Source organism: Aquarana catesbeiana, linkage group LG11 (assembly GCF_042186555.1).
Source record: "Aquarana catesbeiana isolate 2022-GZ linkage group LG11, ASM4218655v1, whole genome shotgun sequence".
NCBI classification, from domain to species: Eukaryota; Metazoa; Chordata; class Amphibia; order Anura; family Ranidae; genus Aquarana; species Aquarana catesbeiana.
Window position 1 is genome coordinate 64,280,058 of NC_133334.1, and position 27,859 is coordinate 64,307,916.

The window sequence follows — 27,859 nt, forward strand, 5'->3', positions numbered from 1 at the left end:
ATTGATTTTTAGACACAGTGTTCTTTTTTTGTGAGGGGTTTTTGGTGTGTCCCCGGTGAGGTTTCTCTAGTGTAGAAGTGATATGATAATATGTCAGCATGGAACAACGTAATGTCATTCGTTCCAGTAGCAATGTATCTCTCATGATAACACCACAGAAGTATGCGGCTGCCTTGTCCGCGCTTTGTTTTACGTCTACCCAGTCATAACATCTGTGTCTCCCCACCTCTGGTAATGGTTAATAAATATGAGTTCAGCTGTTGGCACGCGGTGCTCTGCCAGGGCCGCCTATGTGGTATGTTTGATCTAATCCCACCCAGTGTGTGTTCAGGGGTGAGACAGGCCAAGTCCTGTGCGGCTGAGGGGAGCGCGCTCAATGCGTGCAGTCATAAAGATTAGCAGGCTGTGTAATTCAATTTTAGGCCGTTAGCCACTTTCATTTCTTTTACGTATTCTATCTGCCGCTGTCCCTGCCCCCTCACTAGCTCTCTCTTCATCTTAACCTTCCCTCCTTGCTTTTCTTTGAACAATGATATCAGAATAAAATGGAAAAGCAGGATATTGTGCTGCAGAAAAACCAACGTTTAAAGTGGACCTGTATTCAAATGTTAAAGAAGGTCAATGGAGCATAATATTGTCTGTATGCGGTTGATATATATATATATATATATATATAATGATAGTATTTAATATATGATTTATTTTTTAATCATTTAATGTCTTTCTTTATATCTTTCTCCATATGTGCATGAAAAATGAGCTGAGCGGGGAAAATGACAGTGATAAGGTTTTGAGTCAACCTATAAGGCTTCATGTACTCAAGCGTGTAGAGCTTTCCTAATGACATTCCTAGGACCCACTACTGCCTCATACGGCCATCCATTGAGATGCTTTAGAAGAGACAGTATATGCAGTTGTGTATGGGAATTGCATAAAACAGAGATGGTGTGCTTTCGGAGCATATGTTGGTGTGCGTATAGGTGCTTTATGAGGCAGCTGTACGTGGTGGTGTTCCAGGGGTTGCATAAAGCACCCATATACACACTGATATTCGCTCCAAAAGCATACTTTACACATCCCCTGGAGCATTATATTCCATTGTGAGTGCAGACCAGTGGATGAGTAGGGGGTGCAAACAAACTTGCGCTCTTGAAGAATTTATGATTTCTTGGCAATCTGTCAGAGAATTTGAAGGATAACACAAAAATATTTCTTTCACTCATGGTTAGTGTTTGGCTGAAGCCATTTATTTAACTGTAGAAAAAACAGTAGGAAAAGACGCCTAATTCCGCTCACGCAAGCGCTTATGGATTAGGCAAAAAAAGCAAAATATTAAAATCATTAATACGGGTATCCTATAGCCTAGTGATGGCTCAAGCTGCTACAATAAAACCTAGCATGGTTCACACAACAATCAACATATACAAATATTGGCAGCGCTATATAAGATATAATTAAATATCAGAAAAGAACTAATAATGATATAACGTGATAAAAGATGATGTCGCTTGATGACGAAACGCGTCAGGATGTGGCTTTACGACGTCCAGTGAGCAACCACAGCATGCTGCTGGGAGACACAGAGCCTACTACCGCTGGAAAAGCACCAGATTGTGGTAGGAGACACCGCACTATCCTTGCTGTGGTTTGCAAAGAGAATCTTGTTTGATGCTATGCATTTTATTATGTGATATCTTGTAAGTGCAAGTCCTAAAGGGTGGTATATTGTGAATTTTAATAAATCGTTTACCAGATTACACTATGGAGGTTGTCTTTTTCTTTTCCATGTGATTTGAAATGAGCCTGCCATAGTGAGACCTACACCCTTTGATGCAGTGCAAACTTGGGAGAGTGGATATAAGGATACCAACACTGTGTGTTTTTCTCTGCCTATATCATTTTTAGATCTGGTAAGGGTTTGATGCAAAGGGGGATGTGAGTACCCCCCTGCTTCATCGCGTGTGGTGGTGTTGGTGACAGTTTATCATGCCGCAAGCAGGATCTGATTCTATCTTGAACATTTTCATGAATATTTAACTGCTATAGATTATGGACTTTTTTTGAACTACTTGTATCATGTTATATCATTATTAGTTCTTTTCTGATATTTCATTATATCATATATAGCGCTGCCAATATTTGTATATATTTATCAACTGTGTTAACTCTTTTTAAATCATAATGACAACAGGATCTATCCAAATGACCCTGATCAAAAGTTTACATACCCTGGTGATTTTGGTCTGATAACATGCACACAAATTGACACAAAGGGGTTTGAATGGCTATTAAAGGTAACCATCCTTACCTGTGATCTGTTTGCTTGTAATTAGTGTGCGTGTGTAAAAGGTCAATGAGTTTCTGGACTCCTGACAGACCCTTGCATCTTTCATCCAGTGCTGCACTGATATTTCTAGATTCTGAGTCATGGGGAAAGCAAAAGAATTGTCAAAGGATCTGCGGGAAAAGGTAGTTGAACTGTATAAAACAGGAAAGGGATATAAAAAGATATCCAAGGAATTGAGAATGCCAATCAGCAGTGTTCAAACTCTAATCAAGAAGAAAATTAGGGGTTCTGTTGAAACCAAACCACGGTCAGGTAGACCAACTAAAATTTCAGCCACAACTGCCAGGAAAATTGTTCAGGATGCAAAGAAAAACCCACAAAAAACTTTAGGTGAAATACACAACTCTCTGAAAACATGTGGTGTGGCTGTTTCAAGATGCACAATAAGGAGGCACTTGAAGAAAGATGGGCTGCATGGTCGCCAGAAGAAAGCCATTACTACGCAAATGCCACAAAGTACCCCGCTTACAATACGCCAAACAGCACAGAGACAAGCCTCAAACCTTCTGGCACAAAGTCATTTGGGGTGATGAGACCAAAAATTTAGCTTTTTGGCCACAACCATAAACGCTACATTTGGAGAGGAGTCAACAAGGCCTATAATGAAAGGTACAGAGGTGGATTGCTGATGTTCTGAGGATGTGTGAGCAAAGACACAGGAAATTTGGTCAAAATTGTTGGCAAGATCAATGCAGTATGTTATCAAAAAATACTGGAGGAACATTTGCATTCATCAGCCAGGAAGCTGCACATGGGATGTACTTGGACATTGCAACATGACAATGATCCAAAACAGAAGGCTAAGTCGACTTGTCATTGGCTACAGCAGAATAAAGTGAAGGTTCTGGAGTGGCCATCTCAGTCTCCTGACCTCAATATCATTGAGCCACTCTGGGAGGATCTCAAACGTGCAGTTCATGCAAGACAGACCAAAAATTTACAGGAACTGGAGGCTTTTTGCCAAGAAGAATGGGCAGTTTTACCATCTGAGAAGATAAAGAGCCTCATCCACAAATACCACAAAACACTTCAAGCTGTCATTGATGTTAAAGGGGGCAATATCACGGTATTAAGAAGTGGGGTATGTAAACTTTTGATCAGGGTCATTAGGGTAGTTTCTGTTGCCTTTATGATTTAAAAAAGAGTAAACACAGTTGATTGATAATAAATGGCTTCAGCCAAACACTAACCATGTGTGAAAGAAAAGTTTTTGTGTTATCAGTCATATTCTCTGAAAAATGGCCACAAAATCATAAATTATGCCGGGGTTTTAAAGTATGTTTAAAGCCTAGACTTTTTATTCTAGTTTTGGGTAGAGTATGGAAGGATTGGAAATCCCTATCAGTCTTTTTTTTTTTTTTTATGTGTGTCTCCACTATGCAGCTTAACCCCTCTATCCATCCTGGTGACCACTATCACCATAACAGAAAGTGGTGGGAATATAACATTTTAATTGATAATAGATGAGGGTATATTTTCTAATGGGGAGACCTGTTATGATGACAATTGTATAAGAAGAGCATGACCCTCACTTTGTTCAGATTTCCTGCTGTTGTATTTCTAGGGCAGGAAGTGAATGGAAATCTCCTCAAGGGGGCACCGACAGCAAATCAAATAAACTGACAGGGGTTGCAACCTGGGCCTACTAAAAAAACAAACAGAAAAAACCCATATACACTTTGAAATGGGCCTTGACCCTCCTCACCTACTTCCCATCATTTCACTCCTACCTCCTCTCTTGCAATAAGTAATTTTTTTATTTATTTAATGCCTTTTTTCCTCCCTGCACTTCCAGGATTCCAATCTGGGCAAGTTCGACATTCTAAGTTGCCTGAGCCACCTTGGATACCCATGTCAGGAATTCCAAGAGGTCTTAGAGTACTCTACAGGACATTCACACAGGGACGGCCCTTTTGGTTCTTGCATTTGGCACCCTGATAATATGGTGCATGTGTGTCATCAGCCAGCTTCAAGTACCAGAAAGATACAGCTTGCTACCAATGACATTGGAGAAGAGAGTGACGTGGGACCAGCTGTGCAGCAGTGGAACAGCAGATCACAACAGAACACCGCTGGATTTGCAGGAAGTCTGAGTATGTATTTGGTGAATAACCAAGCAATTAAAGTAGTTGCAAAGGCACAAGGTTTTTTACCTTATTCATTCTATGCATGAAGGTAAAAAACCTTCTGTGTGCAAGAACCCCCCAGACCCCCCCTACAACTTACCTGAGCCCCCTCTCGATCCAGCGATGTCTACGAGAGCCTTGCCTGATTGGATTTTGGCAGCAGTGGGAGCCATCTGCCAGCTGCCAATCAGGGCCGGTGAGCCAGTCAGGAGACAGAGGGGGTGGGGCGAACCGCGGCTCCGTGTGTGAATGGACACACAGAGCCGTGGGTTGGGAGCGTGCCTGCCTGGGTGCCCCCACAGCAAGCTGCTTGCTGTGGGGGCACCCGGCAGGAGGGAGGAGCCAGGAGCGTCGGCGAGGGACCCGAGAAGAGGAGGATCTGGGTTGCTCTGTGCAAAACTATTGCACAGAGCAGCTAAGTATAACATGTTTGTTATTTATTAAAAATAAACAAGGCTTTAGTATCATTTTAAGGTAAGATGGGGATTTATATTCCTGCTTTCCTCTTGTTTTTTTTTTTTTACCCTTACTCCCTTTTGTTCCTTTAACCCACTTTTCTTCCTTCCCTTGCTTTCCCCTTGATCTTCACCTTTTTATTTCCCTTTTTCTTGTTACTTATCTTTTTGTGTTTTTTTTTTTATTTTCCTTTTTTCTCTCTCCTTTTTTTTTTATTTTTTAACTTTGCTTAATTTTTTATTATTGCTTATTTATCACTTTAAGGTAAGAGGGGGGAAATATAAGGTTTTATATAAAAGTGAGTCCCATAGAACGGAATTGGCCCCTCTTTTGTGGCCATCATTCAGTCTTCTCACCTTGTATAAATTCTGTTTTTGTTTTTTTGTTTTCTATTCTCCTTTTTCTATTTTTTTCCTGCCTTTCTTTTAAAATTTGTCCGTTCTTCTCATTTATGTTCCTGCTTTCCTCTTGGTTTTTTTTTTTTACCCGTCCTCCCTTCTGTTCCTTTAACCCCCTTTTCTTCCTTCTCTTGCTTCCCCCTTGACCTTCACCTTTTTATTTCCCTTTTTCTTGTTACTTATCTTTTTGTGTATTTTTTTTTATTTTCCTTTCTGCTTTCTTTTTTTTTTTCCTTTCTTTTCTCTCCTTTCTTTATTTTTTAACTTTGCTTAATTTTTTATTATTGCTTTTTTACATGTTGATTTTTCCCTCCCCCCTTTTATCTGTTTTGCTTTTAATTTTTAGTTTTTTTTTTCTTGCATAAATGTTTTTTACTCCAAAATACATTGATTGCAATTCATTACTGCCTGATCCCAGTGGTCTGCAGAACATTCTGTAGCCTCTCACTCTGGGTAGTATGATCACTAGTGCAATTAAAATCATTCCTTGCAGTGGCTTTCAAGACCTCATTCACGGACTCTTTGAAACTGAGCTCATGCATTATTCTCTGCCAGGAAACTAGACGGACTTTACTTCCTGATTGAAATGTGTGTGTGCATTGTGCAGAGGCTGATATACGAGGGAAATGTGTGTGTATATATCACAGCGCTCTTTATTATGCTCCCAGCATGCCCCCCTCCCCCCAGAGAACACTGCCCGCAAGCTCCTAGTTTGTATTTTGTATACTATTCTGGGATGCTGATAATTTAAACCGTTTCCTTTGTTTTCAATGCTAAACATGGAAAGTATGCCCTGCCATCAACGTGGAGAGATTTTCATTCCTAGTTCTGCTATATGCTCCCTGCAGAGGTAGAGCAGGATAACATGGAGAGAATGTAAAATGGCTTGTAATCATATGCACACCGACTTCCAGAATTTCATGTAGAGTGCTAAAAGCAAAACTCTTTTACTTGTGATTTCTCCCTTCTAAATAGCGCCTTACTATTCTAGGGGTGGGGTCTATGTCAGACTAATTTGTAATGATTATCGTGACAATCCCTCCCTTATCATCTTATCAGAGCATGAAGCTCCATGCATTTGTTATAGTATTATTAAATCCTCCGTGGTTGCGCAGAATAAAAACAGTACCCAGTAAACAATTTTATCATTTCTACTAGAGCTGCACGATTCTGGCCAAAATGAGAATCACAAATTTTTTATGCTTAGAATAAAAAGATCACGATTCTCGTAGAATCTTACACATTATACAAAAAAAAAAAAATTGGGCTAACTTTACTGGTTAGTTTTTTTTTCCATTCATTATAGTGTAATTTTTCCCCCAAAAATTGCATTTGAACGACTACTGCGCAAATACAGTTTGACATAAAATATTGCAACAACCACCATTTTATTTTCTAGGGTCTCTTACTAAAAAAAATATAAAGTGGAACCTTGGTTAACGATTGAAGCAGTTAACGGGCGCCTTTAAAGACGAGAAACTTTTTAAAAAAAATCCTGACTCGGTTTGCGAGTGTTGTCTCGCAAATTGAGCAGAATTCAAGCTAATGTGGTGTGCAGTATCGCATTTGGCCAGAGGTGCGGGGGCACCGGTGACACTAGGAACGGTTCGGAGCCATTTCGTAAATACTTGGAATCACTCGGAAATACTCAGAAACACTTGGGAAATACTTGGTTCCCAAGTGTTTCCGAGCCTTTCTGAGGGTTTCCGAGTTCAGCCGAGCTGTCCCCGAGTATTTCTGAGGCTCTCCGGTGCCCCCCCACCTCTGGCCACATACGGTATTGCATGCAATAGAAGTCAATGCGGAACAAATTATCTTTGTTTCCATTGACTTCTAATGCCCCATACACTTTTGTGCGCAGACTTGTGTACACACGATCAGACTTTCCGACAACTACATTTTGTTGGCGGAAAATTTGAGAACCTGCTATCGAATTCTCTGCATAGAAAGAATCGGGAAACACTTTGTCAAGATCGCAACAGGGAAAAAAATTGAGATAACGATTCTTAAGGATTAATCGTGCAGTTCTAATTTATACTAAGCAGTTTCGAGATCCTGCCCCCCCATGTGAATGAGTAGGGGGTACCCCTACTCATTCACCAAAAAAGTGTCAAAAAGAAATAAAAACGCAAAGACAGTTTTTGACAATACCTTTTTTAAAAAAACAATGTCCCCTGGTGTAGATTCATCGTCAATCATGATGCCCACCACTGACCCGAAAAAAATCTCCGCTCATGCCCTCTGCCTGCTCTGCCGTCTGACAGTTCTTAAATAGTTAAGGGCCGGGGCCACCCTGTGACGTCACCTGGTGGGCACCGCCCCTTGTCACATTGTCGACTAGTGCATGTTGTGTCAGCGACGTTACACAAGGGGGCAGACAGCGGAGCAGGCAGGTGGCGGGAGCCTTTCGCATCAGCTGTTTGTGATTGGATGGATCTACACCGGGTGGGGGATATTGTTTTTGTTTTTTTTTTATAAAGGAATTGTCAAAAACAGTCTCTGTAATTTTATTTCTTTTTGATATGTTTTTTTGGTGAATGAGTAGGGGTACAATGTACCCCTACTCATTTACATTGGGGGGCAGGATCTGGGGGTCCCGTTGTTAAAGGGGACTTCCATATTCCGATAAGCACCCTACCCGCAAATACCCCACAACCATGTTGATGGGGACAAGGTGCTTTGGGCATGTTTTGAGGGCATGTGTAGAGGGCATGTGGCCTGGCATGGTTCTGGAGGCGGGCGCTCGCCCCCACCCTTTCCTGACCTACCAAGATGCATGTTCAGATAAAGATCTGGTATGAATTTGGGGGGGACCCCATGACATTTTTTTTTTTTTTTTTTTGGTTGGAGTGGGGTTCCCCTTAAAATCCGTGAAGGGGGTCACAATTTTTTATTGCCAGCAATGTTTTCTTTACAATTAGCTGATGAGTCATTGGTTGTTAAGGAAGCAGTGGACGGCCTCCCGGCCCGTTCCTTAACAACAAGCTCATGTTAAAGATGCCAGTGGCTGCACACTCCAAAATTTGCATGCTACAGCAGGCACATATCAGGAATATGAAATGTTGGGTTCACATATTCTTTAAACTGGAACATAGGCAAGAAATAAAAGATAAAGAAGCTGCATACTGCTGAAAATGCTTAAAAATGTGAGGGCTTAAAATCACCTCTAACGTCTGGAGCAATGAAGGATGTGAACACTGCACTGCCCCAAGTATGGACTTGGCAGGTGAAGAAAGATTTCTCGGCCATAAAGGAAACCATTTCTATTTCTGGCAGCATATTGACGCCTACTGCAGCTCTGTGTTCTTTACTAAAAGTACACATCCTTTAAAGCTCAGCTTCAGATAAATCCTTTTTTTTGTTTTGTTTTACCATTACATTTTCTTCACAAGCAGTAATAGAACAACAAGTCCTATTTGACCTCTGTAGCTGCAGGCACTGAGGGGCAATTCATTGTCAAAGTCCTATTCTCGTTCAGCTTCCCTGTGGTTGCATTTGAGATTAGTCTCCTGGAAGGCTACCGAATCCCTTCTTGGAGAGCAAAGCAGGATAAGCTGAGTGCGTCCGCTTCGAAATTTGAAGATGAATTGCTCCACAGTGCCTGCAGCTACAGAGATCAATAAACATGTGTTTTAAATCTTACTTGCTGCTTGTTAAGGATATGTAGACATGTGAATGTCCACAGCCCAGCCAAAAGGTTCACCGTAAGCCCATTCTTGGTATTATATTCACACCTGCAACAATTGTAGAAAATAAGTGGATTGTCTTTTAATGTAGCACACATATGCGAGTGCAAAGGGTAGGCAAGCTTCGTCTGCTGGGCAGATTTTCCTGAGTGCATTCATGTGTCTGGTTTTGTAGGGAAATATTCCTTTGTTTCTTGTTGCACATGTAGAACCCCCCTGACCCCTGGAAGCATGGTGGTACCCCCAGGGACAGGGTGGGCTGACCTTTCACCTCAGGGTGTAGATTACCTGGACAATAAAGGAATGTGAACAGATGAGCACCAGTCACTTTAAGATGCAGAATAGAAAGAAGTTTAATAACTCACATTAAGGCAGGCCATAAATGGTGCAAATTTCTTTCCCGAAACTATGGGTTGCAAGAAAGCGATTCATATGATTCCCCCATCAACACAGACAGCGTTGATAGGGGAATCTCTCCTGCCGAGATCTTGTATTCTCATTCTCCAGGCAGAAGGGGGAGGGGCAAGGAGAGGACAGTGATTACTGCTAGCAGCTATAGCAGCCACTGGCGATAATTGCAAGCAAAATCAATTGATCAACTTGGTACATGCAGCCTGCCCATACAGGGTTTGAATCTGGACCAGTTCCTGCTGAACTGGCTGAGATTCGAACCATCTATGGCCAGTCTAATGCCTGGTACACACAATGAGATTATCAGACGAATGATCGTCCGTTTTTTTTTTTTGCATGCTAATCTCAGATCGAACCTGAAGGGTATACTAAAGTCACAAAAATTCTCATATGTAAGAATAAAAATTCGGAAGTGATGTAATGTGTTGTAATGCATTTGTGTTGCATTTTCAAAGGACAGCTGTACTGATTTAATGAAAATCGTACGATCTGGCATCATACAGAAAAAAAAAATTTTTGTGCATGTCCGATCGGATAATGTCGGATAAACTGTCATTATCGGCTCTCGAAAGCTCTATACTAACAATCCCATTACCGTCCAGTCGCTTCAAAAAAAGTATTTTTCGTACGATTTTCTGATCTTGTGTACGGGGGTTAATGATCCAAATAGAACAAAAAGGACATTGGCATTCTGTGATTGCGGCTCCTAACTGTAAAGCACTTGAAAGATCAGCTAGCAGCACCCTGAGTTGAGGACACCATACTCCAGTGAGTTCCAAGCTCCATATCAGTGCTTCCTCTGGCCCCTCAAGACATCTAGAGGACCTCCATGGCTGCTTTATTCCCAGGTTCCACAGGCTAGGCCTCGGAGCCAAACTTCTGTCCAGCCACATTTTCACCCTCTCAGGCAGCAGGCCTAAGGAGTTTCAGCAGTAAGCAGGTCCCACCCCCAAACAGGAGGCCCAGGGGAGAACCGTCTCCTCACAGTCACTACCTGAACATTTATATCTAATCCCAGCATGCACCAGTGGCAAGAAAACTCCTACTGGCTGGCCAGGGTGAATTCATTTTCTTAACTATGATTAATGCAGCTCTTCCGCTATTACCAGATGCAGCATCTACTGAATTTTGAAGGTTTTACAGACATTTCAGTCACATTGACATACCACATGCTGTTGCAGAAGGTGAGACAAATGTTTGGGTTGGGGCACAAAGCAGGGATCTTTAGAGCACTTATGACCAGAATACCTGAGCCCTAGGACATCGTTTGGTATATCAGACTACCAGTGTCTACATGTCTTTAAAATGTATAGATTTTATAAGCTGTTACTTTAATAGCTAGGCCATAGATTTTTTTCTTTTATTTTTTTTTTCGTATTCACCATTTGGTTTACCTGGATGCATTCTTTGTAAGTATTTAAATCCCATTTTTAAACCATAATTTAGTGGATTTCACGGGCAGCCATAACTAGTTGACACTGAAGAACATTATCTTCTGACCGTTCCCAAGTTCACCTCTGATTTCTGAAATTATTTGACAAAAGATGACTTGTTAGAACCCATTCTGAGGAGGAAGGCATGTGATAAAGGCAACACAGCAAGAATTTAGTCTATAATGAACCTCCCTGGCTATGTGGATACATTTGCATAGTTCTAGACAATTCAGCCTTTGTGGTGTGTAGTACCGTTCCTTCAAGAGATAATTAAAGATGAAATAGAAATAGTTTTACTATGGTAAAATATACAGTAGGTCACTGAAATATGATTAGAACCAAATGAAATGATTGATAGTGGCTTGGCTTGTATGAAGGCAGATAATCTTTCCAGAGGTAAAAGAAAAAATAGGGCTAAAGAGAGACAGCCATGAATTCCTTCTATAATGTGTTGGGTAGTGGTGACCTGTAGGGACGAGATGGGACAAGGTTCTTCTTAAAGGCAACTTTCATGCTTCCAGAACTGAAGTTATATGGGCTTAGTGCTAGGTGCGAGAGTGGGATGATTGATTAGTATTGCATCAGGTGTCATAGTTAGTAAGTACCACACTTCAGAGACCTAAGCTGGTCCTACACCTATACAATTTAATTTAGAAATATATATTTTTTGAATGTATTTTCTATTTTGTCATGGATAGTGGTGTCAGATTCATGTTTGTTTTCAACTGTAATGACGATAAAATTTGAGGGAACAGGATTTTTTCTGTAGTAGTTTGAATATGAAATTCAAAGCTGTGAATGGTTTATTATCGTATAAATTCAACCACCTTTGTGGTTTACACCTTTACCATACTACCAGGGCTGGCCCAGGAAATTGTGCTGCCAGGGTCCAAGAATGAAATGCTGCCATACCACCCCACCCCCCACCCCCCCCCCCAAAAAAAAAACACCCACCAAAAGGCCCCCACATCCATTATTTTATAGCATGATAATTAAAACTAAAATGAAATTTATCAGGAAGTCAGATTTACATGCAACAGCAACTTATCTATATGCAAAATTATATGGCATACCATTAGGTTCAATTCCCATGGGCGGGCTAGGGCAGTATAGGGGCAGGTTGGGGCAGTATAGGGGAAAGCTAGGGTAGTATATAGACAGGCTAGGGTAGTATATAGACAGGCTATGGTAGTATAGGGGCAGGCTAGGACAGTATAGGGGCAGGTTTGGGCAGTATATGGACAGGCTGGGGTAGTATATGGACAGGCTAGGGCAGTATAGGGGCAGGCTAGGGTGGTATATAGAGAGGCTAGGGTAGTATATAGACAGGCTAGGGTAGTATATGGACAGCTTAGGGAGGCATAGGGGCAGGCTAGGGGCAGGCGGGGCAGTTATCATGACACACAAAACTGCTGGACAAAAAAAGTATTGGTCGTTCAATTTGCTACCCCTCTCAAAGTGCTGTCTGGGTCCAATGGACCCACTGGGACCCATGGTGCCCTGCATACTACATATATTCAAAGGGTGACAAATCTTTCAACTTCTTCTACAATTGCGTCCTTAGCCACCACACCCACCCACTGATAATGAGCCTTTCCTGACTTTTCAGTGTTACCAGTCCTTCTCCCTCTCAAGTCTCTATAGCATTTTCACTCTCAGTCTGATTTCTGGTGTGCATGCAATTACTGAAAAATTAAAGACCAACTTTTAAAAATGGCCATATCAACTTTTGAATGAATCAATGTTAAGTTAGCTCGCAGTGCTGCTTTAAATTATATCGTGGCAATATTGCTATTACTTAAAATGAAAAATTGTAATTGTTTGAAAATGATGCTTTTTTCCCCTCCTCTTGCGCAAATATTATCTGACGGCTGTAAATGTTGTTTTAGAATTTTCTCCTGAGTGGAGAAAATGGCGTTTGTTTGTAGTAATTGCATTTCTGAGCGTTTGTTCTGCCACTTTTCAATATGGGCTAAGTCAATTGGAACTTATGATTTTCATTGCTTTGCAGACGAAAGTGCTATGTAAATTGATCTGGGATGTGTTCAGAGGAAATAGTGCGGAGGTTTGGAAATTGAGAAGGTTATTACTTATTAGTTTACAGTTCATTTAGAATGGCAGCCAAGGGAGGATTGTTCTTGTCACACTGTATTTTATGGGACTTTTCTTTCAAGTGATAGTTCAGTTATTGGTAGGTACTGATGGGCTCAATCATCCTTTGGCTTTTTTTGTAGGTTTTGGATAGCGTGAAAGGGTTAGAACCCCTGTCTCATATTTATTGTTGTTTCTCTCTTTGATAGTTAGATTCAGGGCCAGGACACAGGATGGGCAGGAGGGGCAGCTGCCCTGGGCACTGTGGTATCATGTGAGGTGGGAGGCACCACAAGGAGATTGAGGGGGAGGGGGATTTGTGTTAGGGCTAAGAATTATTCTAGGAGGGGTCATTTGGGGGTGTGTGCTAGGAGTGGTGCTTCAGGGGGATGGGAGAAGAAGATTTTTGCTAGGATGGTCAATTTGGGGGGTTTGTGCTAAAAGAGGTGATATTTGTGCTAGTAGGGATGATTGGGGGATATTTGTGCTAGGAGTGTGATTTGGAATAGGGGTGGAGAGAATGTGTTTGTGCTAAGAAGGGTGCATTTGTGCTTAGAAATTTGGGGGATGGAGGGGGCTGAGATTTGTGCTGGGAGGGGGATTTCAGCAGGGGGCGGATTTGTACTGGGAGGAGGGGGAATTTATGCTTAGGGGTAAACATGCAGATTAGTGCTCAAATAGGTTTTTTTGGGTGGGGGGGGATTTTTGCTGACACATAATGCTCATATATCTGGGGGGGTGCAGTTTGGCATGTTCGCCCTGGGCTCTAGGTGACCTTGTCCCGGCACTGGGTAGATTGACTCTTTTTATTTGCCCTGGTGACCACTGTTAAGTTTTAAATATATCTTTGTCCCTGCTACGTAGCTTAACCACCCTTTATCTGACCGTTGTCACCATTATATGGGAAATCCAAACTTGTACAGTTGTCACCAGAACAACACTCGGTCTAATCTATGTCAGTCTCCATGTTGGAGCATAAAAAGAAAAGGATACATTAAGGGCAACACATTTCCTTCTTTAAGGTGCAGGGACACACCAAAAGCTCAGTAAAACACAATGGCAGCTTAAGGCATGCATTGTGTTGCAATTGGCAATGCAGACAGGGTTGAAAAGGATGGCTGCTGGAGAAGCTGTAAATATTGGAACAGGCCCGGCCTTTGCTCTTTTTCTGAGTTAAGTGGTTACGATACATTTATGTGCTTATGGATAGACAGTAAATACCAGCTTCTGACTTGCAACTGAATTCCCTCCAAACTCATATCTCCAAGTCCCTCAATGAAGGAAACACTGTCATAGATGCCAACTGTCCCAGAGGTGCCAGCAAAGTTCTGCTTTTAGGTGCTCTGTCCTGATGATGCTGTGTCCCAGGCTGCATCTCAAGATCACAGCATCACCTTTATTTGAGTTACTGAGCATGTGCAAGGTGTGGGTCATGGCTGTGAGTGGGCAGATTCCTTATAATTAGGATGGGATTGCCTAGAAATTGGATGTGATCTGAGCTGGACCTCCATGAAAGCAGGAGTGATCTGGGCAGGACCTCCCAGAAGAAGGATGTTATATGTATGGGTCATAAGTGGGGGGTGACAGTGTCCTGGGGACTGGAATGAAGATGTTGGCAACACTTCACAGCGCTACTCAAATTTGCTGAGTTGTAAGTTTAAGTCCTGGACATTGATTTTACCACTTATCTGATGCCACATAAACACAGCATGAAAGAGGTTGTCACCTTGCCCATCCAGGGCAAAGTGAATAGTGTCTTTGGAAAGCCTGCCCTTTAATCCCCAGTAACCTGCCAGTGCTCCCTTACAACTTCTGTCTCGGTTTCACCTAACATTTCAATCCCTAGCATCTGCTTGTGATGAACCCTTAAGCCTCGTACACACGATCGGATTGTTGGCCAACAAAGCGTCAGACTTTTGTCCGTAGGGCGTGTGCCAGGAACTTGTCTTGCATACAAACGGTACACGATTGTTGGCCAACAAGCACAAACATATTGACGTACTACGTGGAATTTCAGCTCTTGAGGGCCACTCTTTGGGCACCTTCTGCTAATGTCGTGTTTGGTGAGCATTGATTCTGAGCATGCGTGTTTGTACTTTCAACTTTTGTGTGACGGACTTGTGTACACACGATAGGAAAATCTGACAACAGACCGTTGTCCGCCGAAAATTTACTAGCCTGCCATCCAACATTTGTTGGCGGAAAGTTGGACAACAATTGTCTGATGGAGCGTACTAACGGTCGAATTTTAGTCAAACAGTCTGTCGTCACACAATTCCCGGACGAAAATCTAATTGTGTGTACGAGGCTTAAGAGAAGCAGTGACATCACTTTGTTAGTCATGTGACAGTGCTCAGGCCTTACAATTGGCCGGTAGATTGTGCACTGCCATGTAGGAGGAGGACACATGCCATGTAGGAGGAGGACACATGCCATGTAGGAGGAGGACACATGCCATGTAGGAAGGGGACACATGCTGCCCCATACCCAGAAACACCAGGTATTGTCACTGGTTGCAGTAGAGGCAGAACCAGCGGAGGGAACACTGACATGGTGAGTATCAGGGGTTCGGGATGGGGGTAGGGCAAGCCTTAGAGAGACATTCTGAGTTTGCCCTAAATGGGAAAGGTAACAGTGTTTATTTAATATAGATTAGTCCTGAGGGCTAGAGACTATGGGTTATGTTGGTTTGGGAAGGAGTAATAATAGGAGGGCATGGGGTTTAGTCGAGAATATCAGTTGTGTATTAAAAAATCATAGGCTTGGGTAAGAATGTGAAAGTTAAATTTTCTTACTGGCTTTGCCTGAGTTATTATTGTCCTAAAATGTACTCCTGTAACACAGTGTCCTCATTGGCTTTTAGAGTTCAAGTTTTGAACGGTGTATATCTACAATGCATAACGGGAACTGCTACTGGCACTGCTGCAACAGTGTCTCTTAACACACTGTTAACATTAACGCCTCAGCTGCGAGGCCCCATGAAAACTAATGAAGCCTGACGCGTAGGGAGTGAAAGGTCAGCGCCTGAACTTCCGTTGCGCTTGTGCTGTTTTGTTGTATGCCGCAGTGTTAACAAAAGGTGGAAGACTTGTCTTGCTGTGCCGGCCACACATTCTACACAAGAGCCAATTCCCTTCTGCTCTGTATTAACCCTGGGAATAGGTCAGTATTACACCTCAGCGATTCCACATCAGGAGACAGGCGACATTTCATGTTGCTGTAGAGAAAGAGAATAGGGATTTCCTATAATGTATTCTGCTTTCCAAACTACCAGGAGTGTTTTCACATCACTGTCATAGGTTCATTAATGTCAAGAGCATGTATTTATTTTATGGTACCTGGACTGGCTGGCAGCCATTTTGTTCAGAAGGTGCCACTTCTGTACCTCATTTTGATTATTTAGCGTTTTTTTTGTTTTTTTAATTACAATCATGAAGTTGTGCTTTTGCATTCTGTTAGCAGAAGAAGGGGACAAACCACTAAAGTGCAGGTGTCTACCTGCAGCATCCAACTAAAGCAGCCTTACTCGACCTTTTTACCCCAGAGGAACCCTTGAAATAATTTTCAGGTCTCAAGGAACCCTTGCTAAAAATTATATCTAGAGCTTGTGGTATGTTATCAACGTAGGTTTGATAGAGATATAATAATTATAAAGAAAACAATATCCACGGCTTGATCACATACTCTACAGGACCAGCCGGGTGATCCAGATTTAAGAGCCTCGGGGTTGAATATCAATATAATGCAATGTTGTGAATTTGATTTTAAATGTACCTAACATAATCGTAACTCCATGGATCGCACTATTTGTTTATCTGTGAATAAAAGTTTTCTGATTTTACGTCACTTTACATTTATACTGTCTCTGTACCTGCCTCCAAAGTCCCAATGGGGTTATTTTTTTGCTTTGTATCTAAATAGAGGGATGTGGCAGGAATTGTACAGATCACAGCACTAGGCTAGCATTTTTAAAGAAAACAATATAGCATACCTAGAGTAATTGAAACTCATGGTAAATCGTTTTAACAGTAAAATGCTCTAAATTAAAAAAAGAATAATTGCTAGTTACAGTATAATCATAAAATATTTATCGGGAATTATCACACAATATATAACTGTGGTTATTGGAGAAGGTCCTCCTTACATTGGTGGTCATTGAGAAGAAAGTGCCTCTTACAGATATCTAAAAAGATGAATGATGACATGCCACTGACTCTGCCAAGTGATGTTGGCCCCAGAACTATGCAAGCACAGAGGGAGGAAGGGAGGTTAGTTTGCCACAGCTTTAGGAATCCCTAACAACCTTTTGAGGATCACAGAATGCTGGCTGAGCATGGATGACATAAACGCTCTTGCCATTGCCGAATCTTGCATCATTCTGACAGGCAAAGCTTCAGAACTGGAACAGGTGCACCTGAGCTACTACCTCCTGTGTAATGCCTGGTCAGCCTCAAGAACACAACACTCAGCCTGGGAAGTCTCTGCAAACCTCCATGTGCAATCCGTGCAAAAAAGTGAGAAAGGCTGGTGCAATGAAAGTCGGCTAAAACATTTTATTAATGCAGGTGAACAACAGTCACAAATCCAACATGTTTCGGCCATTAGGCCTTAAAATGGTTGCAAACCCTTACACACCACTTTTCCCTACAGGTAAGTCTATAATAAGGCTTATCTGTGGGTACTGGAAATATCTGCTAATCCTGCACGGTTTAGGGGATATTTACCATATACGCTAATGCCGACATCATCGGCGCATGCGCACTGAAGAAAGGGCACAATCGTGCGTGGGACTGACGTCACGTGACTCCAGCCAGTCACAGAGCAGGAGTCCATGGCCCCGGAAGGAAGAGGGGTGAAGATGGACGCGGGCTTCGTTTGCAGGTGAGTGCTACATAATGGGCTAGTATGCAATGCATACTAGCCCATTATGCTTTTACTTTGCAGGGGGAAAAAGAGAAGTAAAACCAATCTGGGTTTACTTCCTCTTTAAAGTGTTCATAAACCCAGGGACCTGCATTCACTATATCTGGTCTCCCACAGTACACAGAACAAGGAAATTAAATCATTTTAGTAAATATAAATGGCTAAATACCGTTTCTCATTAGCAGTATATAGCAGTCTTGTGACTTCTATCAGTGCCTGGTTAAAGCTTGTTTGCAGAGTTCTCATACTGTACTGCCTGTCCTATCAGGATGCAGGACCCCGACTCTCTGTCTGGACAGTGATGATTGGCCCTGTGTTGCTCACATGCAACCTCCCAAGAAAAAAATAACTCTCTAGCAATACACAACAAACTGAGCATGTGCAGCCTGACTCCAATAACTCTGTCTTATCCAGACATATTATGGGGACAATGCAAGAAGGGGAGGATTTGTGCATAAAGCCTTTTTACACAATGCAGAGGACTAACCCCTTAGGTTCCACAGTGAGTATAACAAGCATGCTTTACTGCATACACTGACTGATTTTACTGTTGTGGGTTTAGCAACACCTTAATCATGGCTGCCATTGTTTAAGGCCTGATGGCTGAAATGCATTGGACTTTTTTGACTGTTGTTCACCTGCATTAATAAAACAATGTTTTAGCCGACTTCTGTGGCACCAGCCTTTCTCCCTTTTTTGCACGGAAAGCTTCAGAACTTCCTGATAGCTTTCTTGCACCTTCCTGCCTCCTGCTCATTCCTGTTGACCAATGAGGCTGTCCATTAAAGTGATGGGCCATTAGGGACATGTAAAGCTTATCAGAAATGTCTAGGAATTGTGCCTGTTAGCCATATTCTTACAAAAAATGATAATATATTGCAAATGATGATATTCCATTAAAAAATGTTCCCTTTAAATGTATGTAAAATGAAATAGTTATAGCTTTTGTGACAAGTGATTTCTTTTTGCTTTTTCAGGAACCTTACCCTACGAATATAAGATAGTGATTGCAGGGAATCATGAACTGACTTTTGATAAAGAATTCATGGCAGATCTTGTTAAACAGGATTACTACCGCTTCCCCTCGGTTTCCAAATTGAAACCTGAAGACTTTGATAATGTGCAATCACTCATCACTAACAGTATTTACTTGCAAGATTCAGAGGTCACTGTGAAAGGATTCAGAATATACGGTGCGCCATGGTGAGTAAATACTTGATGATTTGACTTTTTATTCTTTTTTTATCTGTATTTGAGAGAACTATTTACATTTCATTAATTAGTATGTTTATTATGTCACACAGCTAACTAATTCAAGGGTCCTCCTACAGTGACAACGTATATTGTATTGTAAGCATGCACTTTCCTGAAGCGTCTATTTATACATCTCTCTCTCTCTCTCTCTCTCTCTCTCTCTCTCTCTCTCTCTCTCTCTCTCTATATATATATATATATATATATATATATATAGATAGATATATCTATCTATATATATATATATATATATAGATAGATATATAGATATATATGTATATATCCCTCCATATACAGCCACAAGAATGTTGATTCTCTAAATCAGGGGTCTCCAAATTTTTCAAACAAAAGGTCAGTTTACTGTCCTTCAGACTTTAGGGGGGCCGAATTGTGGCCAGTGGGGGTAGAAAATGTCCCGGGCCCAGCATCAGAGAGAAAAAACCATTGCCTCGGGTTTGGTAGTCAGTTACATAGTGCCTGTGGTCAGTAGGAGAAGGAATAGTGCCCCATCAATGGTATTAATTGGAGGAATAGTGCATCACTATTGATATCAGTGAAAGAAATAGCGCCCTATGGTTAGTACCCCATCATTGATACTAGTGGGAGGAATAGTGCCCCATCATTGGTGTCAGTGGCAGGAATTAAAGTGGTTATTAACCCACTTTCCTATGTTCACATAATCCGTTCTGTCTACATTGCCCCTCGTCTCTGTGTTTTATTAAAAAAAATCCTTCTTTACCGTATTTCATGACAGCTCCCGGCACTCATGTAACCGGTCGTGTCTCCTCTCTGCCCGTCAGACAGAAGCAGCGGCCGGGGCCAAGGTTTCCCCGCTGATGTCAGCGGGACATGAGGAGAGAGGAGGCATGGCCGGTGACCACCGGGAGCCGCCGTGAAGTACGGTAAAGGAGGATTTTTTTTAATAATATACAAAGACAGTAGGGCACTGTAAGAGGAGACAGAACAGATAGTATATATATAATATATATATAGATTATTCCTGCAGCAGGAGGATGATGGGGCGACACTGTCACTGGCTGATACACAGAGAGGGGAGGGGGGAGGAGGGTAGCAGGCTGCGGATGACGGAGGCACGCAAACAGACCAAGGGCCGGATAAAGGCTAGCAAAGGACTGCATCCAGCTCCGAGACCACTGCTTGAAATTGTTGAGTTCTGATGTTTCCAGTGAGCAGTACAGTTACTGCTGCAGCATGCACATTTTAGACAATTGTTCTGTTCCAGTTTGGCACGACTGTGCCTCTGTCCACAAGGCCACCTCCATAAACACATAGTTTGATGAGTTTGGTGTGGAGGAACTGGAGTGACCTACACAGAGCCCTAACATCAACCCTACAACTTTAGGATGTAAACACCTTAGGGATAAAATTGACCTAACCTCACAAATGTTCTTTTGGTAAAATAGGCACAAATTCCCAAAGACAGTCCAATAAATCTTGTTGAAAGCCTTTCTAGAAGTGGAGGCCATTATAGCTTCAACGGAGGAGAATGGGGGTAGCTCCATATCAAAGGCCATAGTCTAGTAATTAAATGCCCAACAAGCTCATATAGGTGTGATGGCCAGGTATCTACAAACTGTTGGTCATTTATTTTGTATGTAGCATGTATATAGTATGTATACTGTGGGTGTGTGTATATACATTTATTTATCTATCTATCTATCTATCTATCTATCTATCTATCTATCTATCTATCTATCTATCTATCTATCTATCTATCTATCTATCTATCTATCTATCTTTCTATCTATATATAGATATATATATATATATATATATATATATATCTATATATAGATAGATATATCTTTTTATATATAGATATATATATATATCTATATATATATATATTGAGCAAGATTATAAACGCAACACTTTTGTGTTTGCCCCTATTTATCACAAGCTGAACTGGAAGATCTACAACTTTTTCTATGTACACAAAAGGCCTATTTCTCTCAAATATTGTTCACAAATCTGTTTGAATCTGTGTTAGTGAGCACTTCTCCTTTGCCGAGATAATCCATCCACCTCCCAGGTGTGGCATATCAAGATGCTGATTAGACAGCATGATTATTGCACAGGTGTGCCTTAGGCTGTCCACAATAAGAGGCCACTCTAAAATGTGCAGTTTTTCTGTATTGGGGGGGGGGGGGGGGGGGTCGGAAAACCAGTCAGTATCTGGTATGACCACCATTTGCCTCACGCAGTGCAGCACATCTCCTTGGCATAGAGTTGATCAGGTTGTTGATTGTGGCCTGTGGAATGTTGGTCCATCCCTCTTCAATGGCTGTGCGAAGTTGCTGGATATTGGCAGGAACTGGAACACACTGTCGTATACACCGATCCAGAGCTTCCCAAACATGCTCAGTGGCTGACATGTCCGGTGAGTATGCTGGCCATGCAAGAACTGGATGTTTTCAGATTCCAGGAATTGTGTACAGATCCTGGCAACATGGGGCCATGCATTATCATGCTGCAAAATGAGGTGATGGTCGTGGATGAATGGCACAACAATGGGCCTCAGGATCTCGTCACGGTATCTCTGTGCATTCAAAATGCCATAAAAAAATGCACCTGTGTTCGTTGTCCATAGCATACGTCTGCCCATATCATAACCCCACCGCCACCATGGGCTACTCGGTCCACAACGTTGACATCTGCAAACACGATCAAATGTGAGCATTTGTCCACTCAAGTCGGTTAAGACAATTCCCCGTTAAGCAAAGCTACATGACAAAATGGGAAGCGGAACTCTAGGAAAGTATTGAGCTGGATGAATGGTATACCAAAGCCCAGGGGACCTCAAAATCAATAATAAATACATCTATAATGGAAGCAAATTTTAAAGTATTTCTAAGGTGGTACATGGTCCCGGCAAGACTGGCAACCTTCATTCCGGGGGTGTCTCCCTTATGACAGCAATCTTAAACGATAGAATGCAGATTTTCTAGAAAGTCTGGGACCCATGGGTCCAATATTTGACGGGAGATCCTCGATCTATACCTGTGTAGAGCGAACTCAGGGTGGCGGGATTCGGTGAGCGAGGTCATTCCTTATTTCTTTCTTCAATCTTTCTTCTTTCTCTTTCTTTCTTATTGTTCTCTGCTGGAATATAAAGCAAGTTTTCTGGCCTACTCCCTAATACACCCAGAACAGGGATTATTAGCTTAGAGTGAGATCCGGTTTTGGGGAGATGAGGGATGTGGTCTCCTCTCTATGAAGACGTAGACCCCTTTTATTAACCTCTAGACATCCGCGCTATGGCCGAATGACGGCCACAGCGCGGACCTACATTCCCGGGAGGCTGTCATATGACGGCCTCCCCTGTGCACGCTCCCTGCGCGCGCCCTGTAGGGCGCGCGCCAGGCGCGTTGTGATCACTGAGTCACTGAGACTCGGCTGATCACCGATCTGTGTAAGGGGCCGGTCCCGGCCCCTTACCATGTGATCAGCTGTCAGCCAATGACAGCTGATCACATGATGTAAACAAAAGATCGGTAATCGTTTTTTTTTTTTACTCACGCTGACAGCGCGAGTAGAAAAAAAAGCCGATCACCGGATCGGATGTGAGGGACATCGGTCCCCAAGTGGAAGAGGCACATCTGCCTCATCAGTGCCCACTAAATGTGCCACCTAATAGTGCCCACAGTGCCACCTAATAGTGCCCACAGTGCCACCTAACCGTGCCCACAGTGCCACCTAACAGTGCCCACAAGTGCCACCTATCAATGCCCACAAGTACCACCTATCAATGCCCACCTGTAGTGCCAATCAGTGCCACCTGCCAGTGTTGCCCATCACTGCCACCCATCAGTGCCCATCACTGCCACCCATCACTGCCGCCTATCAGTGCCCATCACTGCCGCCTCATCAGCGTACATCAATGAAGGAGAAAAATTACCCGTTTAAAATTTTTTATAACAAAATATAAAAAAATAAACATTTTTTTTTTTTAATTCAGTTTTTTACATTTTTTTAATAAAAAGTAAAAACCGCAGAGGTGATCAAATACCACCAAAAGAAAGCTCTATTTGTGGTGAAAAAATGATAAAAATTTCATTTGGGTACAGTGTGGTATGACCGCGCAATTGTCATTCAAAGTGCGTCAGCGCTGAAAGCTGAAAATTGGTCTGGATAGGAGGGGGGTTTAAGTGCCCTGTAAGCAAGTGGTTAAAGAATAAGATAGATCTTAGCGCATCTGAAACTTACTGGAAGCCATAAGTTGACCTTTAACTCGAAAGTGCGAAAGATAGAGGTTCAGTAGTTAATAGTAAAGAAAGATTGAGATCCAGCTTAATAATGTCACGTATATAATAACAACTGAAAACAGGGATTACCCCATGGAAACATGGATAATACATACTATATCACCAGTAGAGATCTCTATTTGAAAGAACGTACATTGTAGAGATAATATTCTACCTTGAAAATGTTTGGATATTTATGAATACATATATTTTATACTGTACGAGTTTATTGTTAACACCTTTGAATACTCTTTTGTGAAAATTTGAATAAAAATATTGAAATGAAAATATATTGGATGAAAATTAGAACTTTACTTGTAGATCTAATGTTTCCATTCTGCAATTATTGGCAAGTTTGCATCTAGCTTAGTGATAAATAAGTTTGAGAAAGGTTTTTCAGTTTCTATGGACCAAATAATCTTGGAACACTAAAGGGTAGATTTTTAAAGCAGTGAACGTGACTTTTACCAAGCAATCTCTGGTGGAGAATCACTGGGGGAGATTTACAAAAACTGGAGCACTCAGAATCTGGCGCATTTATGCGTGGTAGCCAATCGGCTTCTAACTTTAGCTTGTTCATTTAAGCTTGGACAATTAAAACCTGGAAGCTGATTGGTTTCTATGTAGAGCTGCACCAGATTGTGCACTCTCCAGTTCTAGTAAATAACCCCTACTGTCATTTAAAAAAAAAAAAATGGGGACCTTTAAGAACCTTCTGCAGAGATTGTTTGCTGAATGTGAGATTCACTGCTTTATAAATATATGCCAAAGTGTTTAAAGGTACAGTACAGCCACCAGCCAAATTGGAATTTTTTTTTTTTTAAAGGCATTAATTGATTGGCATGTCCATACCAGATAGAAAAAGAAGGCCAGTTTTCTGTTAGCAGTGTCAGGAGACATTCTCTTGAGCTGTATTGGAGTTGGGTAGGTACAATGACTTGTGGGCTGTAAACCGCTTGTTTTTATCTGGCTCTTGGGGCACTTTCCTCCCATGGTATAAAACACTATTCCTTCCACTAACACCAAAGATAAGGCACCTTTTTTTTCCCACTTACGATAGGGCACTACTCCCACTAATACCAGTTATGGGGCTCCATTACTCCTTCTACTGACCAGACATTATTTTATTTTTTTATTCCTGCTGACCACCAAGCCTGAGAAATTATCTATGACTACAGATGCTTGGGCATTTGCTATTACTGCTGACCACAGTCCAGCCCCCTAAAGTCTGAAGGACAGTAAACTTGCCTTTGTTTGGAGAACCCTGCTATACACAGTACCACGTTAAGATGTTTTATCCAGGAGACTAATGTTGGGGGGATAACCTCTGCTAATCTACTAGTCTGCATGCCAAAAACAAAATATGGACATCAGGCGGATAGTCTTCCTCAGCTAATAGAAAAAGCAATAAAATTTTTTGATCAAGAGGACTATTCTCATGTAACACATTGGAAATAATTTCTGTTACCCCTGTCCAGTATTAAGTTCATTTGGGACACCTCCATAGTATATGAATTGGAAACCCCAAACGGATAAATATGCATTCATTTATTGGGATTTTAAAGGTAGTATTGTCACACATATATGTATGAAAAAATAGTTAAATTTTTATTAATACAAAATCAAAAAATTAAAAACATAAGTACGGCATACAACATTACTCATAAAACAGCTGTCCTGAGTGACATAAATGGTATGATGTGTTGTCATTCACCCGACACGTTTCAGAGAAACATGTCTCCTTCCTAAGGGGTGCAGCGAGTATCACATCTCTATCATACAATTGGACAAATGTCATGCATTGGATATGATAACAAATGTTAGCTTCTATAAAATCATATTCTTATATAATAATTACTCACAATTGAATGGACACTGGTGAGCATAAAAATGCCGTACAAGATTAAAAGCAATATGCAGTTGTCACCATGCTGCCCAACATCCATCAGGGGCTGTTGTGAACCCTCAACCCCAGAGGGGTTGGGGGACAAAGGGAGAAAAAAGGAAAGAAGCCAGCGACCACTGAGGCCTAGACTTGACAATGCTGAAAGACAGTAAATGAAACAAAAGTAAAGCTGGAGCATAAACATATATCATCCTGTAATAGAGAATATATATACAGCTAGTATGTCCAGCAAAATGTTAACCAAGAAGGAACGATAGCCAGAAAAGCAATCCTACCCGTTAGTGTGTTGGAGGTCTGCAACTTGAAATATTTAGAAAACATCCCCATATAGTGTTGTCTGGAGAGTACCAGAATACCAGGGAAGCTGGGCCTCAAAAGCATACAATAATACCTACAAGGAAATATACAGATATAAAAATGCAATATCAAACTTATACCAAACATTATTAAGTTATAAATAAGCCATGTCTTGTATTTTTATAAGAAACAGTAAGTATTTGTAGGGGATGTAGGTGTGCTTATGTAACTAATTCAAATGAGTTCCCTTAAGCCAGTGGTCATCAACCCTGTCCTCAGGGCCCACTAACAGGCCAGGTTTTATGTATTACCTTGGGGAGATGCAGACTAGAATACTGCAATCACTGAGCAGCAAATGATCTCACCTGTGATGCATTTCAGTTATCTTGCAAACCTGGCCTGTTAGTGGGCCCTGAGGACAGGGTTGATGACCACTGCCTTAAGCAACCCAAAAGGAACAAAACCATCCAGATTGGCTTGTTGGAAGTTAGAAGCCCCATTAAGGCATCCAAAAATTGAATTGAATGGCCCCATCAAAAGGTCTTACCTGGCACAAAGGTAAAGCGGTGTCATCGACTGCACTGGGTGGTTGTGAAGGGCAGGATACTTACTACATTGCCTGTTGGTCTAAACGTCTTAAAAATATCTCCTGGCATAGATCTCCCTAAATCCCACACACATTTTGGACAATTCAATGTATCCCGTCTACCCACGGTGTCCCGTAAGCATGATGAAGAATAAAAATGATTGATCTTTGTGAAGGGGTTAATGATACTTGAGGTAGAAGAGGCAAAGCAGTCTCCCACTGGGTTGATTTTATTGCACTTACTTTTTCCTTTGCTGTACTCATTTACTTTTTACCAATGCTGATAATTTTTTATTTTTTAAATAATAAATAATCTTATTGAGTTAATCTTGATGTACTTAATGCTTTATAGTTTTGGTTAGAAAAGGGACAAATTGATGTTTTATTCCAAACATTGTGATATGCTGCCATATATTCATGTCTACCAGTTGAATCACATAATTGGAATACAAACATCTTACATGAAAGGTTACTACCTTTTAGCTCTGTGGGTGTGCACAGAAATGTTTTTTCGTTTGTTATTAAGTCGTATTTTATTGAGCAAAATAGTTTTTGTGTTGGCTGTTGGCTTTTATCAGCTCTTTCATGATGCAGTATGTGTTCACTTCAAAGCTCCCGTATTGATCTTTGTGGTCTCTTCAAGAAATGTTTGCATGTTTAGAATGTATTAACGTTTTCTAGCAACAGGCAGCTAAAGTTCTACGCTTGGATGTATGTCAAAGTTTATTTTTTTGAGCTTGTTTGGTTTTTTAAAGGTTTTCCCTTTTCTCAGAGAAGTGTTTCATGATGGAAACACCATCAAGGACTAAAGCCATCCATAGCAACGCATTAGCTCTTCTTGACTTGGTACCACCACAAATCAAAGAAAGTCAAAGTATTTTATTTCTATCCATTTATTAAGAGGTGAAGCATAAGCTGCTACACACATAAGTCTGTGGTACCTTTTGGTAACTTATCTTTAGGGTCTTGTCTTAGAGAATTTTCATGACAGTATTGGTTCAGTTCCAACTAAAGTCACACAAATTTTCATAATCATACCTAACTTTCTTGTTATAGCAGTTAGGTATTATATGTAGATATGTGTCAATGGGCTCCATTCATATAGCGGTATGTTCCCCCTTATAAAATGAGGTAAAATACTGCTCAGCATTTTTCAAAAAGTTTTTTTACCATTCACAAAAAACACTACTAAAATACTGCATGAGTTATTTTATGAAGTCTTGCGGTATTTTAGTAGTGAAAACATGCAGTAATTTAACGCGTGGCACTAACCGGCATCCTCAACCGGTAAACAACATGGTTGTTAACCTCTTCCCGCCCGCCGGCCATCAAATGATGGCTGGGCGGCGCGGCTCACGTTCTGGGTGGACGTCATGTGACGGCCTGTGACTCGCGCGCACGCTCGCGGCCGAGCCGTGTTGCTAGGACACGGCGCGACCCCGATCTATGTAAAGAGCCGCGGATCTTTAACCATGTGATCGGCTTTGTCCGATCACAGCCGATCACATGTAAACACGGAGATGCCGGTAATCGGCGCTCCTCGCCTCAACTGACAGAGTGTAAGGAGAGGCGATCAGCGGCATCTCCTCACAGAGGACATCTAGGGATGTAATCAGGGTACTGATCATCAGTGCCCCGATTACAATTAAGTGCCAGCAATGTTTGCCCACCACTGTCAGC

At 41.6% G+C, this 27,859-nt stretch overlaps 1 protein-coding gene across 3 annotated transcripts in view; it reads left to right on the forward strand.

Moving 5' to 3' along the window:
* MPPED2 (metallophosphoesterase domain containing 2) overlaps nt 1–27,859 on the forward strand; it is a 313,479-nt gene that overhangs the window by 127,388 nt on the left and 158,232 nt on the right. For all 3 annotated transcript variants that reach the window (XM_073604524.1, XM_073604523.1, XM_073604525.1), the window contains exon 4: nt 18,849–19,074. In XM_073604524.1, coding sequence (XP_073460625.1) covers nt 18,849–19,074 — 226 coding nt within the window. The remainder of the gene's footprint in view (nt 1–18,848; nt 19,075–27,859) is intronic.